Raw genomic sequence first — 18,661 nt, forward strand, 5'->3', positions numbered from 1 at the left:
TTCATTTGTAAATATTGGCGTAAAAATGTTGAATAATACAAACTCCAACACTTAACTTTGTTTAAATGCCTTTAAGCATATGCATCAGAGCCAAAATAACCCAGTTTTAAATTGATCTCTTATCGGCCGTCGGATAAAAAAAAAAATTAAAAAAAAGGCCAACGCCGATATGTGTCAAAATGCCAAATATCGGCGCCGATAATCGGTCTATCCCTAATCTAAATTAGTATTAAAAGGGTCTGAAAGTCTCTTAACCCTAAATGATGTTATTATGATGATCTTGTAATTTCAAACAATGTTTTTTTTAACTTCTTGAAGCATAAGACCATACCAAGTGAGGTCTGGACTGATGAACAGATCTGAATGTTTGTAGGGCTGCCGTGCTTTTTGTTTGGTTTTTACACGCATGTGTTTACTGCAATCTTATGTAGTAATAATAATAATAATACATTTTATTTATATTGAGATATTTCATGATACTCAAAGGCACAATAAGATGAAACACCACAATTAAAACAATTAAAACAGATCAGCATCAGAGGTCAAAGCAGTTCTGAAAGGTGGGTCTTGATCAGGGATTTGAATGAGGTCAGGTCAGTACAGTCTCAGATGTGTTGGGGTGGAGAGTTCCAGAGGGAGGGGGCAGCTATGGAGAAAGCTCTGTCGCCCCATGTAATGTCATTTATGTTTCTTCTCTCTTATAAAAGACAATAAAGAGATGTTTGAAAAATAAAAGGGCCTTGCCAATGCAATATCAGGCAGCTCAGTGACGTCCCCTCCTCTGGCCAGAGAAAAATGGAGAGCGACACAGAGTCACAGTGAAATGCAGATTTTTATAAATTTGGTAAGAATTATTAATATGAACACCAGCACTGACGTGTTTCAGCACAGTACAGCAATATAATTTAGATCACAGCTCAAAAAACATGTTTAAGTGTGCAGTTACTCTTTTTAGAGTTTATGATCAGCTCATCCACTTTGAATGAGGAACATGTTTTTTTGTGTTGGGTACATAAAAAACTTCCCTTCTTGCAAAACAAGAACAGGTGCTTTTTGAAGGGACAGACCCGTGAATTCTGTGTGAACAACAAACACAATAAAAGAAGAAGTTGAGAGTTGTGTCATTGGTCTGAGTGATACAAGAGTATGTTTGAGGTCTATGGTTAAAATAATGCAGAATATTTCAGAGGCAGCTCGAGACAGCTGGGAAGTAGCAGGTTGTCACTGCTGTTTGACAGGCACACATGTAGCAAACACTACTACGACAGGAACCTGTGAATCACACGTTCTCTTCACACTGTACATTAAAAAGCTTTGTCAACATTTTCAACTCTTCAAAATATTCCTTCTGTTTTTGCTAACGCCATAAAAATACATGATGTTTTATCTTGATATGCTAGACTCATACTGAATTCTTAAATAAATATGCGTTTGTTTTAGACGGCGAGGGCTGGGATGACCTTATAAACAACACACTTGGAATTTAATTCCTAATCAAAGACATCAAAATACATATAGGCCTTCAGTAACCATTTAAAGCAGCAGATGGTTGAAACAAAATTCTCCTTTTGTTGTTGTCTACATGTCCTGCTTGTTTGCAACGTTGGTTCTTAATGAATAAGTGATGCGTCTACTGTTGTGTGTCCCGAAACTGCATGCCCTTTTTATTCCTACATGTATTTTAGGTGGCCTTAAAGCACCTGGGCTCAGGACTACTAATAGAGGAAGATGAAAAAGATAAAGGTAATGATACGATAACGGATGGTAGATACTCTTCTAGGTCAGTGTGATCATCTCAACCTCTGCGTCTGGCCTCAAGCCTGCCAAGCGTTGACTCCTGCAGTAATGTCTTGGCAATCAAACCCTACACAGGGTGTTTACAGAGGAACGCTCCGGTGACACACAGCAGCAGCCAGGACTCAAAATGAGGTCATAACGTGGAAGTGCCACACTTGGTCTTTTCACCAGCTCCTGGTTGTCTCCTGAAGCTGGCGATCGAGCACAATGATGTGTGCTGTGGAGCAGGAGCTGATAAGAGTGGATGAAAACTGTTGTGCTCACCTGAAGGCTTTCATCCTCCTTCACCAGCTCCTTCTGGGGGAACAGGTCCTTGGCCTTGATATACTCCAGACTGGGAGGCCCTTCTTCACCCTGAAACACACAGACACAACACAGAGGTCAGATACAGAAAGACATCATCATTTTAGTCAACACAGCAGGCAGGGACACCACATAAAGATATAGGATTAAAACACAGACTGTAAATAAGAGGTGAACATTGACTCTGTGTCTGAAAACCTAAACCATTCAAAGTGTCCAGCAGGGGGCGACACCACTGGTTACAAAAAGTAGTCCAACTGAATGTAAGTTTATGAGAAAATGACTCTTATCAGTGGATTTCTGACCTCAGTAAACATTTTCCTAATTAGTTTATGGTCTCCATAAATGATGTTTATTCAGTAAATTATGGTTCCATATAGATAATGATTAGATTATAGATAGTGATTGACAAGTCACCAGCAGAGTGAACTCTCAGTGCGAATCCAACCTCTGGTACAAATATGGATACCAAGAAATACAAGATGGTGAAGACCAAAATGACAAACTCAAGGCTTTAAAATGCTCGTCCACAAACTAATATGTGACGGGACGGTGGCTCGCCCACTGTGTATATGAAGTGTCTTTGATTAAAAAGGAAAAACTCAAAGTCTGTCCCACTACAGTTTAATAAAGTCAAACAACATTAAAGGAACAGTGGCAAAAAAGTCCTTACACTCAAACCCAAATAAAACATTGTCAGTGTTCTTGTATTGGCTATCTGTCAGCATGTTTAGCCTTTAATGTGAGACTCATGCCAGGTGGACTTTCACAATCAGCAGCAGCTAACTCACAGTCGTCACGTATGAGATTAAAAATTGACCACGAGAGACTCAAAAATCGCTCCGAATAAGGGCCAAATGACCTCGTCTCGGGTCAGCGAGGCAAACTATCCCAAAATGTTTTCCAATCGATGTTGCGCAGCCTTTCCCTGATCGATCAATAACAAAGCGGAAAGATGAATATGCATATTGATGTCCTGTGTGTTTTGGCACCATGCAGGTAGTTATTGAATGTGCAAATGATAAACAGCACTTGGCATCAGACAACAAAAAGGCTGTAGACTTTGTGCCCGGGTGTTAGAGTCGTGTCCAAACAAAGACACGTAGCTTCAGTAAAGGATGTCACACACTTGACAAGATTTTACTGAGTCAAACACTGACAATGACTTTTACAGATATGTCCTTGTTAGGGTCCTTTTTTTCCTCCAAATGTTTCTATGACTGTTTTATGGTTATAGTTCTAAGGCTGCTCATAGATCGAACATCCAAATGCAGTCTTATCAAGTTATGATGGATGTTCAGCTAAATTTAGACCCCAACACCTCAAGAAGGAGAGAAGAGAGCGAGAGAGGAACAGAGAGGGCAGTCGACCTCGTCCTTGCAGCTTTCAGAGACAGTGCTCCTCTCAGACTGAGCAAACACTTTCATTACGTGCAGGGCAAACTTCACCGCCGTCGTTGGTGTATTTTCTATCTACCATTTTCCATTCAGTCATTGAAGGACATGCCCATGCAGCCTACTCTCTGTTAGCATTTGGTACATTTTGTTTTCATGAATAACATTGATTATACACATAATTAACATGTATATTAAAAGCTTTTAATATAGTTTAATTACTTAACTCTTAATTAACAGTGAATAAAGAAAAACTCTGCGTCCTGGATGTGTGACTATAACATCAGCAATCATCTGCTGTGACAGTGCCAGCACATCTTTTGTCATTTCAGCAGAGAATGAGGATGAACCTGTTTGTTTTGTGGCTGCCTGTCATAGTCATAGAAGGGGCAAGATAAAGATAAGAATTATAAAATAATAAGAAAAAAAGAAAGTATAAATGCAAATATAAAGACCAATTTATAAAAGAATACATAAGCTAATTTAAAATTGTGGGATTATAGGTTAGAATAAATAACATAATAAATAAATGTGGAAATATCAAGACAAATAAGAACATCTAACACGTATAATTGGAGGCTTTTTCATTTATTTTCTAATATATTTTTATCGATTACTTTATTTTTTTTATTCAAAAAAGTATTTTATTTATTATTTATTTTGTAGTATTTTTGCTTATTCATTGCTAATTTTTTCTGTATACTTCATTACACGGCTGTGTTAAATACTTGATTCTGATTGGTCCATTACGGCATTCCGAGGTCTGCTCTTTCTCGATAACAAACCGTTGTTATGAAGAACAGACCGTTGCTAGGGATGCATCTCTAATCACACAATCTGGAGGACTAACTGTAATCATATAAATCCGCCGAAAGAAGTCCGGCAAATGTGACATCGGTTTGTTTACAGAGGGAAAAACAGAAAAAGATTAAAACAGAGGAGAGAAAGCGATAAAGGTTAAAATACACAACAACTGAAGGCTACGACAGAGAGGTCTACGAAACTGAAGACGGCACATGAAGAACATTAAACAGAACACAGTACGGGACACGGCGGTGTTTAAAGACGGTGACTGGAAGAAAATGTCAACAGACTCTGACAGTGATGATACAGAAAACCTCAATCAGGTGCTGCACTGATTCCTGCGGCCCAGTTCAACGTGTCTTTCTTTCCATTTAATCTGAGTTAAAACAGCTAGCTTAGCTCATTTTAGGAAGGCTACAGATCTGACCGTTGCTATTGACCCAGCTCTCAAACCTCTTTAAAACCAAAAACAGAAATATAATAATTTTAAAATTAATAAAATCATTTCCAAATCAATATTTTGTGTCAATTTTTTGATTTCCTAAGTAAATATTTCTATATAATATTTTGTTATTTTTTAATCCTGATTTCTTCTTTTTTATGGCCCTCTTTTGACTCCATAGAACAGCTACGTTTGCTGCTTGGCTGGATTTGGCTTCCATCCAAGTGTGACTGTATGTCGACCCTTTCCTTATTAAGAACACAGATAGACTCCTGAAGGTGGAGCAGAGGGAGGCAGAACGTAGTCACATGTTTGTTTTTTAGGGGACTACATCCACTGACTGCGGTTGGTCTCCTGCTAATAACTTGTTTCACTTGACAAACGATTAAGCAAAATGTCATATTATTGCAGGAAACCCTTTGATGTCTAACCATGCAGACCTCCTGCCATGTTTACAATCATTACATCTGTCATCCAAGAGGTCCAAGCCGGTGATTATACCCCATGATAAGCATGCCACCCATTGGGCTATCTGGTGACAGATGGAGATCCCACAGTGACATCCCCTCCTCTACACGCCACCAAGTTGTCACCATCTGATGTCAAAGGCAGAGAGATCAGAGGAATTAAATAGGAGGTTTGGTAAACGAAGATTAACACTCAGCAATGAGAAAACAGCTGATATACAACATAAAATCTGCAACTCTGAATGTGAAAATAAAGCAACACCATGGCCGCTGGCAAAATCTAAAAGTTTCACTGTTTTCTGACATTTAACAGACAAAACGATTTATCAGGAACATAAAATCAATCGATAACGAAACTAATCAATAGCTCCAGCCCTAAATCCCAGTCAAGCAGATCCACAAAGTACAGGTGTCGAGGTCTGAGTTTGTATTGAAGGGTAAGAGGGTCTGTGTGTGGAAGAGATTAATGGGATAAGTCTCGACACAGAGCTCGTCTAGCTGCTACCTCTACACCATAAATTGTAATAAACGTCAGAGTTGGTGGCAGACACGGAGGAGGGTGTCAAGGCTGTGTCACAGCGAGATGCTCCATCCCTGAGTGCTGTCTGGTATCACTGTGTGCTCCTGCTCCATTTCCTCCAAACGATGCCTTTGTGTTTGTGCTAACGTCGTTGCATCTTAAGACACACTTAAGGTAAAGTTGAGGTGGAAGCTTCTCATTAGCATAATGCTGCATTTAAGCAATGCCAAAAGAATGGGAAGAAAACATAATGTTCCTCCTACTTGGGAGTGTTCAGCTCCAGATAAAGAGACTTCATTTTGGGAGGCAAGATATGATTTATTTTAGCTGGCAATAATAACCGATAATTTCACATTTTTGTATTATAAAAGAAGTGTATAATCCGTAGTTTAAACTAAGCTGAGGGCTAATCTGAGGGTAAGGAAAGGTTAAGATGTAGTGGCATGATATTCATTCGATATACATTTTGCAGATTATTCATTGAAAATGTCCATCATATTTTCCTCCTGTAAACTATCAAAGACATCCACATTGGCAACATGTTGTCACGGTACTGTTAACAATGAATCAGGGCAGGGCTGCAGTGGTTAGCGCTGTCGCCTCACAGCTAGAAGGTTCCTGGTTCGAATCCAGGTTTGGACGTAGTGGGCCTTCCTGTGTGGAGTTTGTATGTTCTCCCGTGCATGCGCGGGTTCCCTCCGGCTTCCCACCACAGTCCAAAGACATGTTCGTTAAGTTCATTGATGACTCTAAAGCCTCTTTCCCACTGCTAAAAAACCCCGCTAACACCCGCTAACACCCGCTAACACCCGGCTTCTTTGTTTAGTGGGAAAGATTACAATCAGCATTCTGACCCGGGTCACATGACTCTGCAGTAGACCTGTCTCGACTCTGATCGGCAGTGATAGGAACACAAAACCCGTGTCGACACGCTAATCTCTGTCCCCTTTCCGGCGCGATTCTATGCTCCGGTAACTCCTGCGACTCCTCGTCATCTCAGCTACAAACTTCGTCCGTCTCCGTCTGAGCAGCGCTTGAACATCGTTCTTTATTTGTCAGCGCTGAGTTTGATAAACAGACTGAATGAGTAACAGATACCATAAAGACCTAACCACCGCACTTCCCGGGTCTGAAAAATCTGCGTCAGCGCGCTAATGTCGGTGGGAAAGGGGTATATGTGTCATCCCTGTGACTGACTGGTGATCAGTCCAGGGTGTAACAAACGAGTATTTGGCCCATTAAATAACCAACTTGAGAGTATTAATATAAGATATGCACATGTAACAGCCAGCAATGGTGGCACACAGCCACATTGCAAACCATTTCCAGAGATCTTCACCAAGTGGGAGATATTGTTACAGTCATGTAATCTCACTGAGAACTACAAATTAAAGGCTTTCATGAACGTGTCCCTGCCTCATTAAGTCTAAAGAATATGAAGTTAAATCAACGTTACAAGAGCAAAGCTGCCGAGTGATCCTTCAGCGATTGTAGTGCCTTTAAAATACTAAAGATTCTCCAGACGACACTAAAAGCCTAAATTTCAGACTAGTTAACGTGTCTGAACTTCTCCAAATCCCTCTGCAATGCAGCCTGGCTAATCTCTTGACCTCTGACCCGAGTCAGCAGCCTTCGGCATCAGACCGATGAGGCAGCTGTGCATCAATTTGACTTATTTTCAGCTAAGAATGGATGAAGCATGACAGCGACCATCCGTCAGCGGCCTCCTGAGAGGGTCAGGTCATCACAGGTTGGTCTCACACACTGTTGCTGGGCAGTCTGAAGCAGCAGTCTGCTCTCTGTGCACACTTTAAGGAAGAAAGTTTACCTAGGCGTGCCAGAGAGCGTTCATAAATTACTGGAGAAGCGATGATTACAGACCCTCCCCGTGAAGAAATCCAATGTTAATCAGCTGAGAGGAACATTTAATCTTTACACACATACACACATCCTAAATCAATAATCCATCCACTCTGTTGGACCCTATACGTCTTGTGCAGCAGAAGCCGGGAGATTCTTGGCACCGTTAACTTAATTCTCTTATGGAGCCGCCCTGACATTGCACTCTCTCACAGGAGAACACAGTGTACTTTAAAGGTGGAAACTGCTGAGTCAAAGTTGTGTAGATGTTGTATTGCTCCATTAATCACAGGCTTTATACACAGACAGGCTTTATCGTGATGCATTAGTGCTCAACATATTTTATAAACATTAGAATGAATGCATTGTTTACCAGACGAGTTATTGAGGCCGTTTAAAGAGAAAGGACAGAAAATATCAATGAGAGTGAGAGACGGTCGGACATAGCAGTGCTAGAAAACCTCTCCTGCACACAACCTTGATACCTCCGCTTCATAAATCTCCTCGCATGGCAGACCGCACTTGATCAAAACACAGCTTACAGCCCTGTCCTTACATCGACACACAAACATGAGCAGGGAGGCGCTTCTGTTTTCTGAAATTTGCACTGTGCATATTGCATTGTGTCCAAACCAGGCAGACAATCAGCTTACAGAAGATTAAAGGGGAAAGAGAAATGCTCTCACTCTCAAAGATGGAGCACAGCTTGTCCTGTGGCCGACACGTTTTTGCTTCGTCACTGCTGCGAGCCCGCGCTCCCTCCCCCCACCTCCGTCCAACCAGGAATCAGAGAGCTGGAGCTGACGAGCATGTGCATACGCCTCTGTGCATTTCCTCGAGTATTAACGTCATGTAATATCTTAATAACATGAACTCTGTAATAGTGATTGTAGCAGGTGGCAGCTGATGAGACAGCCCTGTTACAGCAGGTGAACAGTGTGTATAAGAAGGTAAAAACATGCACTGCAACATGGTTTAAACCGTCTGGGGAGCGCAGGTGTGAAAACTTTCCTTCCAGACATTTCTGCATGTGCATGAATGGAAAACAAGAACAGGCAGCGTGACATCTCAGAGGTAGAATAGGTGGAGACAGATTAAAAAGGCACGGGCACAGTCTTCATGAATAAGTGTCTGGTTACCATGGATACAACAACCTCTTTTTCGAGGCAGAGTCGCTTTCTCTCCAAAGCTTTTTGGAAACAATTTTCCGTCTTTGCCCACCAGATTATTGACTTAATCTGACCGAGGCTTTGTCCTAGAGTTAGGCAGATTAGAGACATGATGCAGAGGTGACCTCAGATAAATGCAGGAGAACATGTGCTCGTACGTCTGCTTTTAGGCGTCCAGGTATTTGCTGTTTTGGAGATGCTAAAATTAGGCAGACACAGCTTGGAAGAGTGACCGTAAATACGACAAGAGGTAGTAAGAAAAGGTCAGTGGAAAAGAGGATTGAAGGACAGGGCAGAAAGTAGCAAATACACACTTAAGAACAGTCGTGACAAACATATATTTACTGAGAGTTGAGTTAGGCAGTGCAGTCTGAGTAATAAGTCAGGATCAAAGATGGCAGGCTATGACGAATCGTTCAAATGCACTTTTCTTTCTCCCTGTCCTCTCCGACTATGTTAATATTTCATAGGCCGTCCTGTTCCAAATGATCTCCCCCATTTTAGTCTCATAACTGGGCTCTAATACAACAGCTGAGGACACTCTGCAGGGGCAGCGATTTCTAAAAGTGAGCAGAATTCATCCAAAACATCCAAAGTTGGAGTTACACTCTGTACCACGCTGAGAAGTAAACAGACCTCTCCACGTAAGCATGGTAAGGAGACTGGGCAGGAACTTTCAGTGAATGACCTTGTTGACAACAGCCGTTCTCAAAGCATTAGCATGGGCAGTAAACAAGCAAGGGAAATGTGTCATTGAGAAAACAACTTTAACTGGATCAGGATTCACAGGCTAAAGACAGCAAACAGAAAGACTTGATATTTGTGCAGGACTGTACAGGAGAAATGGACGCAGCCGCTGAGACATCACTTATCGGATTATCAACAGCTGTTTTAAAAGTTTCAAGTTTGGATTTGTAGCCTTCACCATCTTGGGTTTTCTTGAGCTACAATTATTCAAATGTGGAGGAAAGGGTGGAGCTGGAAAAGAGCGAGGGGTTGGCGTACACATACTTATCAAAGGTATTGTTAAATAGGGGTGGGAATCGCAGGGTAGTTTCACAGAATTTGACCCAAACTGAGATGAAACAATGAACATGTTTTCAGTCTGTGAATTAGACTTTGGATTTGAAAGTGGATGGCGCTTCACTTCACTTATTTTCAACACTGTCCGACAATATCCCGCTGTCGTCTTCTTCTTCTTTTTATCCCACTGTCGTCTTCTTCGGCCAATCACTTCCTCTCACGTTACCCTCATTCATGTCATAAGGAGTCATGAAGTAGTGACACGGTGAGTCAAAATCACAGGAGCGCTGTATATTTGTAAATTAAAATATCGATATTTGGCGCCAGCCTATCAATAATTGTATTACACGAGTCAAGACGACAATATATTGTCATATCGATATTTTGTCCCACCCTTATTGTTAAACAGTCTCTGTCTGTGGCTAATTCATTACCGTGATAATATGTTGGAAACAACCGTGTTTCCCACCGAGTGAGATGGCTTTTTTTTGTGGTGGTATTTGATTGGAGTTGTTCGTGTATTAGACTCATAAAGCTAGCAGACTTCTTGCTAAAAACAACAACAAAATTCAATGTTTGACAAACACTTAACAAGCTTATAAACCTAATATGGTGAGCACATACACCGTTACCTGCTAGTAAGTGCTAAAATATCAATTACTAGAACCAGACTTTTTGGACTGTTAGTACAATTGAATGCACAACAAGCCACAACATTTGTCTGACATTGCATGACAAATGTCTTAAATGCACCAACACCACAAATACGGCTGATGGTTGAGTTTTGTTAATCGAATAAGCCGACATTTGGCGGCATCCACGTGTTACTCAAAGCAGCCATCCCCTCATTGTGCATAACTTTAAGCCTTGATGTAATTTAAACTGGTCACTTATAGCTTATTTCCCCATCCATGACAACTTCACAGGAGGTGAATCTTTATATAAGGACCAAAACTGTTTTTTATGTCCGCTGTAAAGTTGGGCAATTAAACATGGGTTCAATGAGGATTGTAGTCAGTGTTTGGGTTCAGCCTCAAGTGGCCACTCGAGGAACTGCCTGTATGTTTTGGCACTTGAGGGGTGGCCTCACTTTTCAGCTCCAGAGGTTGATGCTTGGCAGGGACATTCAGACATAACTACCATTTTCTCAGCATTTCCTAAAATCTAAGTGCCAGACATCCTCTTATCTGAATTGTATTTAATGTAAAACAAAAAACAGCCTTGTCTCATATTGTTGCATTTTGTCCTTCACTGGGTCACTGTGGTCTTCAGAGCTTCCTTGGTGTCATTACACATTGACTGTGCAGTTCAATAGGGGTGATACTGCGCCCTTGGTGTGAGGCAGAGTGGAAAGACCTCACACCAATCACAGGTATCAAAGAGGGTGCAGGAAAGGAGACGGTCTAAAGCACAACCCCAAAAAGCTTTTTGCCATACTTACACCATTAATTCATTTAGCAGGCTGGTATAATAGAATCTGACTCATGGAAAATCTTTCAGACCAATTCAATTAGGCTTTTTATAGTTCCATTTGGTGCAGACAACATATCGCTGAGGGAGATGAACATGATATATCGGAGACAGAAGGAACAGTAGCTGAAGATGTTTTTTTACATAGTTGGATCACAACAATCGTCATGATGACGAAAACTTAGCAGAAAGCTGCAGCCCTCTTCCTCAGGCCAAGACTGACAGAGCTGTGATCCACTTGGGTAACAGAGGATGTAGATACTAAATTATACAGAGAGTGACGCAGAAGAAGAACTGCCAGCTCAGCTGCAGCAGACATATAAAAGACAGACCATAAATAGTGTAAAGCCAGGCGATGTCTGGTCACAAAGAATAGAGAGGAAGAGCCAGCAGTCCTCCTGATCTATCTGATAACTGAACATCCAATGCTTTCTCTGGAAGTGACACAGATGGAAATCAATGTGAAGAGTTTCCAATATTTCCAGATAGCTTTAGAAAATGCTCTGATGTTAGCATCACATTCTGCCATGTTAACATCGTCAGTGAGTCCTATTTGTAATGGTTTAGTATACAACTTTGGTCCGGACAGAAATATCAGCAGCTTTGTTACAGATCGATTGTTTTTACAGGTATTTATGATCCAACAGAATGAATCTCCTTAATTCTGGTGCTGTCTTGACCTTTCATCCAATACCACCAGCAGGTCAAAGTCGCTTAACCCCTGAAATATCCCAACATCCACTCAAGGCACAAACTGTTGTAAAGATGTTTGTGATTTCCAGAAGAGGAACCATAAACTTTGACCTTAATGATCACCTAACGTTTCCTCTGGCGTCACAACAAGAGTGACTTTTGTTATTCTATACAAACTGTCTCAGTGATTACTCAATGGATTGTTGGGATAATTGGTAAACACATTTATGCCCCCCTTAAACCGGCTTCATGTTCTCCATATCCAAGTGACCACAAGTGTCTGTGGTATTTATATGTAGTCATATTCTGCACACACCCCATAGTTTGTGAGCAGAGAGGATATGTAAACTACTAAATCATTATCCCATGAAGGATGAGATGCCACAGTCAATACCAGCTAATCACTACTTAGCCAAGTAGCTACAAGCTGGTGTGGCTAGCGGTTAGCATAACATGAACTTTAGTCTATTGTTCTGATTGTGGCTGGCTTCGTCTTGTTGACATGTATGGGGTTGGTAAACAAAGTTGACTTATCATTTCATCTGGCACCAGTTTCAACTTTGTCCCCGACTTGGGGCTTATGGTGGTTTTTGACCACTGTATTGGTTTGGTTTACGACCAAATATGTGCTACACTAATTAAATTCCCCACAGCCTCAACTGTACTTTGTGCTTAGTGCTAATAAACAAATGTATGTAAGACAATATCTTAAACTTGGGAGGCACTATATTGGATTTTTTGCTGATATCCGATCTGTCGATATTTTCCAACCCTTTTTGCCGATGTTTTTTTCCTCCTAACGGCAGAGAACATCAAGCCTCCCCTGTAGTGGAACTGATATCATGCCAGCTCTTATTTTCGTGGCCCACTGGCAGATGCAGAAATAACATTACAGTGCTTTTTAAAACATTCACTGGGCAATATAAGAAAAGTACTTAAACTGAGGTTATGTACATGATTGAATTGTTTTTGCATGTTAGCATTTAGCACGACCCCTTGTTGTGCAAAAGTGTGGTCTCTTAGAGCAGCTAGCATGGCCGTAGACTGTTATGAATACCTATAATGTAAACAATACATTTCATAACAGTAAGACATATCTGTGTTTGTTACGAGTACAAGTGATTTTATCATTTAAGTATGTGCTACATTAATAACCACAAACCTTATGGTTTGGTATTTTTACTACAAGGACTCCTGACCTAGTAACCAGAACCTAGTTCTGTAAGCCTTAAAGAGCTTTGACATAATGACTGCAATGGTAAAAAAAGAAATGAAGGCAATTTGAGATGTTTTTACCAAGGTTAGAAAGTCAATAACAGGGGATGGCTGGCAGGGGAATTTACTGTACTTTGGTTGAAAAGGAGACTCTCTCAAAGTTAGCCATTAATAGTTCCAGACAGTGAACTGAATGATCGGGGTTTATTTGAGAACCATTGGCTGATTTTAGCCCGGACACAGCACGCTAAGACCTCATGTTGTTCCTAAACCATCAACCATTCATTCATTTCATCATCCAGTCTCAAGATACAAACTAGAACACCTGTTCCACATCAGTCATTGGCCTATAACCTCTGCACACACCAACAGCACACACCAACAGCACACACCAACAGCACAGCTCCTCCACTGCAGTGAAAACACTTGAGCGCTGTACGGCTGGAACAGTGAGTGAACAATGTGCTCGCTCTCAGCAGCACACACACATTTTACACGTCTCACTCCTGACAGGCCTCTCTCTCCTCCCTGTCAATCAACATACCGGCAGCTCCGAGGTGATTGATTAGAGCAATAAAGTCGCTTTACTTCATCACATGCGCGAGGAAGCACTGGAAGCGATTGAATTATTTGCATGTGGAGTCTGTGCTGGTTATTTCTAATAACCGCAGCGCTCACGTGTGTCGACCAACACCCCCTCCTCCCTCCTCCCCTCTCCCCCCCTCCCCCACTGACCTGCCGGCAGGGAGGGTTTTAATACAAACCCTTCAGACTCACAAACAAAAACAAACACCTGAATCAGAGCACTTACAAAGCAGTTGAGCATGGAGCAGGACACCCTTCCTGCGAGGCTCATGTCGAGGAGAGGCAGGGCTGTGCCTGGATGACACACAGCCTACAGAGCAGCAGCACGACCAGAGCACGAGGAGCCGGCATAACCATTCTTCTCCCAGCCGGAGCCTCTCCTCCCCTCGTCCACTCCGAACCCCTCTTCTTTCTGCCCCGCTCCCTCCGCCCACCCTTTTGGATTGTCCCCCTTTCTCAGGAGGTGCGGGACAACACGCTAGTCCCGGCTCGATTCAGGAACCAACCCCACCCCCCTACTTCTCCCAGAGTGGGGAGACAGAGAGCACGCCAGAGTCTGCACACAGCCCCTGTTGCACTGCTGAGAGAGAGAGGATAGTCCATAAAGGTACAACGAAGGGCAGCGGTCCACACGATCACTTTCCACTGAGGAGAAAGTGATGAAAAGACTGCAGATGTGGCTCCAAACTGTAGCGAGCGGATGAGGGGAAACTGCAATAAGGGAGAGCAGGAGAGAAAGGAAGACGGAGAGAACTGCCTGATGCTAAGCTCCACCCTCTGCATGCGCATCCACCTCCCTCTCTCACATTCACGTGCTCACATCTCTCCCCGTCTCCCTCTCATCACTTACTCCTCCCCCACTCCCTCCTTGTTCACCCTTCACCGACATCTCCTCATAAAAACGCTTCTCCCCCAGCAACGAGGCGGTGAAGCCGGCAACCGGAGGATGCTCCGACTGCCACGCTGCACCATCTGATGGTGATCAACCGCAGTGGCTCTTTCACAAGCGTGCTCACTGTATGCTAAGCTAGGCTGAACACAGAACAAGACTGTGACAACAAACAGAGACAACTGATTCAGTATCCTCTCACAGAACCTGTGCACTGGCAGCGATGGACCAAATGCAGGAGGAAAATATGTGGCAGAGGACAGAGGAGGGAGGGAGGAGAGCGAGTCTATGCGGAGATCTCCAGTGACACAGCATTCTGTAGACCGCCCGTCTCTGATCGTCTTATTGTCGGACACGAATGCAGTGAACCGTACTCAGCTCAGCTGCAGCACCTTCCTCTGCTTCAAACCAGGGAAGGTCACAGGATGTATATGATGTACACAGTGTCCCAGATACTACAGGGGAGGACACACAGCACCCCCCTCCCTCACGTCCTCCTCCCTGGCAGAGTCGTGACAGCCATGCGCCTTCAGCTGTATGACCCCGTGTTATGTAATACGTATAACATAGTACACGCTGCATAGGCTGGATGCACGCCGCAGTACTATGAAATAGGATTGATTTACAAGAGGAGGGGCTGTGATGTTATTTTAAAAAGGATGAATAATAACTGTTGTTTTTTGTTAAAATAGGTCATTCAAATACACTTTATTTTTTATGCAAGAAATGCAGGCTCACATTGAAATAGACAGAATGCATAAAAAAAGCAATAATAATAGTAAAAGTAAAAAAAGAAAGAAAAAACTAGAAAAATTCAAGTAAAAAGAAGAAGAAATAAGATTAGATAAGAGTTAGAATATATCCCATAAGATGGGAAATTAAAACCTAAAAAGATACAAGTTGAAGATGAAAATTAAAAATATTGAATGCATTAAATAAAAAAAATTTAAAAACTAGAATTCAAAGACTGTGTGAAATCATGTAAAAGGATTTGTGCAGCAGTGCATGAGATAAATATAACGAGGTATGTGTTTCCATCGACCCTGGTGTATAATTACAAAGGAGTCAGTCCAGTGCTTTCTTTTAGCATCTCTATTGTCCTCACAGTGCTGCTGTTTTCCAGAATTACAGCTTAAAGAAAGATGGAACAGCCTTATTTTAACAGGACAACAAAAAATAGCTGGAGTAGAGACTTTACAGATTCCTGCTGGATGAAAAACACAAACAACAAAACATCCCCTAATAACAATAATCTTGTATGGATAAATGTTACAAATCATGTATCACAAGGACGTAGTTACATAAGAGACATTTCAACCCGTTATTCAACCGCATGGCTCCAACATATGTTCCCTGCACATGCATCAGCTGCTGCTCTGAGCGCAGCACCTCAAGGTTTTCAGATTTCTAAATGGACACTGAGATTATCTGTAACTGCAAACATATTTGATAAGAGTATTTTTAATTCTGATTTTTAAATCAAATGGAAACTTTTTTTAAAAGGCCTTGTATAAATAATATTCAATCGTTGAATCTTAACGAGAGCAGCGCTATACTGCAGGAGGCATGCTGCATTTCACACGTGTGCAGAATGACTCCCATCTCATCAGGTTAATGGACACATGCATCTAATGCTATAAAATGCCCTTCCACAAATCAAGCAGGACTTTACAGAGAATCATTTTCATGTCACATGGTAAACCTGTGACCTGTGGTTAAATTTATTTCCCCTCGAGCAAAATGAAGAAGTGAAATAAACTTTTCTGCACTGCAGCTGAGCCCAAACTCACCAGCAGAACAGAAACATCCTGACTGGTTTCTGTGTGTTTCATTGTTTACCAGTGCACCAATGTTTTTGTTTTTTACGAGTAGAGGACAGAAGACCGTACACCTGAGCAGCTACATCAGCTTATCTGTCCCGTGACAGAAAATCTCTCAACACCTCAGTCAGTAGTGTTGATTTCTTTGGCATAAGCCCAACTATTAAGACTTCTCATGTCCTGGACGAGTGCAAGCTCATCAAGTTTGGAAGTGTGGAGGGATTTCCCTTGATGAGGGAGAAGAGAGACTATAACAGAACAGAAGACTTTTTAACTCCTGATTCAGACTTTAATTATAACCATAGAACATAACCTGTGTTAAAGTTTCTCACTGGTTAATTCGGATGTCTCTATATGAGCTACAAAAGCAAACCAGACCATCAGCAACAAGACTGATTATTTCTATAGAGTTAGTTTTAATGTCTGAAACTGCTGGAGGGGGGTAGGCGTCAGACGAAGCGACTAACAGCACGCTGCCTTTATTTACGTTTTACAGTGCAACAATACTAATTGATACGTATGAGCAGGATGAGATTTTATGTTAAAAACCTCCACTTAAAAAGGTATAACAAGTAGGATTATCCAAGAAAAATAAAATACAGACTTTAACTAATATAATATCATCACTTCTGGGCCTCTGTACATGTGTGTGTGTGTGAGTGTGTGTGCAGGCCCTTGTGAGACCCTTCCCTCTGCATCTATTCTGTTGTTCTGCTTTGCATGGGACGTTTTCAGGAGGGGCGCTGTGAGTTTGGGCGTGGTTCAAATTAGCAATTGGGCACCATTTAGACCGGAGAACATGGTGAAAGAGCGATGCAGAGTTGGCCTTCTTTCTGTTGGACAGGTAGGTGCCTCAAACCGGGTATGACAAGCTAACCGGCTAATCGGTTAGCATGCTAGCGCAAAGGTAACCGTGATGCTGTCAGTGTTAGCTCGGTGGGGTGGGCGTGTTCTCGCACAAGAGAGTGAGAGTGAGCTTCTGATGACAAAGAGCCCAGGACGGGGGAGGGGCCCAGTCTGAATTTGTTGTTGGAAAAATGCTAGGAAAAATCCTCCTTATTATACCTTTAAGCATGTACAGGACAAAATCAGCAAAGAGATAAGAGGTACGGCTTTGTCCACAGGTGGCGCCAAATTCAACACAAACCAAAAGTTCCTCACAGGAGCTTTAATAACTGTAAAAAATGCTTGAATTTTAACAATGAACCTTGCAAAGAGTACGGCTCAGGCTTTCAAAATATTTTCATATTCATTCATAAAAAAACAAAAACAAACATGGATGCACATTTTAGAAATGTCTGAATATTGTAGCCAAATTTATGACGAGCAGGATCACACAGTCCAAACACTGGGATTTAAAGTCACCCCTCTCTGCCTGCCCCGTCTGGCCTCGCCTGGACCGTCCGCCAACGTGAGCACCAGATTTGGCCTCTTGTGTCTCAGGTTTTATTTTGGGAAAGGAGGGCAGCGAGTCACCAACACAGAGTGTCAGCCTACATGTTGACACACGGCTATAGAAGTAGGATATGAATAAGACATGAGGAATTAGGGCGGGTGTGGTATATTCGACCCCAAAAGCTATCCAAACTCCGGGAAACTACTTGCACAATGGTGTTTAAAGTGTCTGTAAATGCATAAAGATGCGTTTGCATGCATTTTACAATTTAAAAACATAAGTTGTGCACGTGCAATCTGCAGTGTAGAAGTTTTTTCCAGCCAATTACAACACTGTTGGTAAAACGCAGCATACGGTTTCATTACAGTTAGCTTTAGCATTTAGCCTGAAGCAGGATTTAGTTTGAAATTATCCTTTAAAATGCAGACAAGGTGGCCGTCTAACATGTCGATTGCATGTTCTCAACTATGTAACTCTTCACAGCAGTTCTGGTCAACAGGTGCTAGAAGTAAAAAATACCATAAAGGAGATTCAGTCAAACCATTAACAACAACCTGGAGGGAACCTGCAGGCTTTAACCTCGCTCAGAGCTTCAGGTGCATTAAAAAAAAAAAAACACACACAGGTGACCTAATCCTTATGTAAGCAGGTGACATCAAAACACCCATCTTTCTCCAGCTAGTTCCGCTCAGCCCCTACAAGGTAACATTACAGTGCATTGTGGGTAGTGAGGGCAGGGTAAAACAACCCCATTGTCCTCGTTTCCATGCCCTGCTGACAATACGGCAGCATGAGCGGACAACAGTATGAACTC

General features: G+C 42.0%; 1 protein-coding gene across 2 annotated transcripts in view; it reads right to left on the reverse strand.

Moving 5' to 3' along the window:
* mtmr4 (myotubularin related protein 4) overlaps window positions 1-18,661 on the reverse strand; it is a 48,096-nt gene that overhangs the window by 26,650 nt on the left and 2,785 nt on the right. Inside the window, exons 1-2 of one of the 2 annotated variants that reach the window (XM_069670655.1) lie at window positions 13,969-14,124; window positions 2,062-2,151 (exon numbers count right to left, since the gene is read on the reverse strand). In XM_069670655.1, coding sequence (XP_069526756.1) covers window positions 2,062-2,151; window positions 13,969-14,013 — 135 coding nt within the window. In that variant the 5' untranslated portion in view covers window positions 14,014-14,124. Of the gene's footprint in view, window positions 1-2,061; window positions 2,152-13,968; window positions 14,125-18,661 lie in introns of those variants that run through there. The other variant, XM_069670656.1, reaches the window with a different exon arrangement.

The sequence above is a fragment of the Semicossyphus pulcher genome, unplaced genomic scaffold (assembly GCF_022749685.1).
Source record: "Semicossyphus pulcher isolate SPU_LCO1_2020_fin unplaced genomic scaffold, fSemPul1.0.p SCAF_10, whole genome shotgun sequence".
Classification (NCBI taxonomy): domain Eukaryota; kingdom Metazoa; phylum Chordata; class Actinopteri; order Labriformes; family Labridae; genus Semicossyphus; species Semicossyphus pulcher.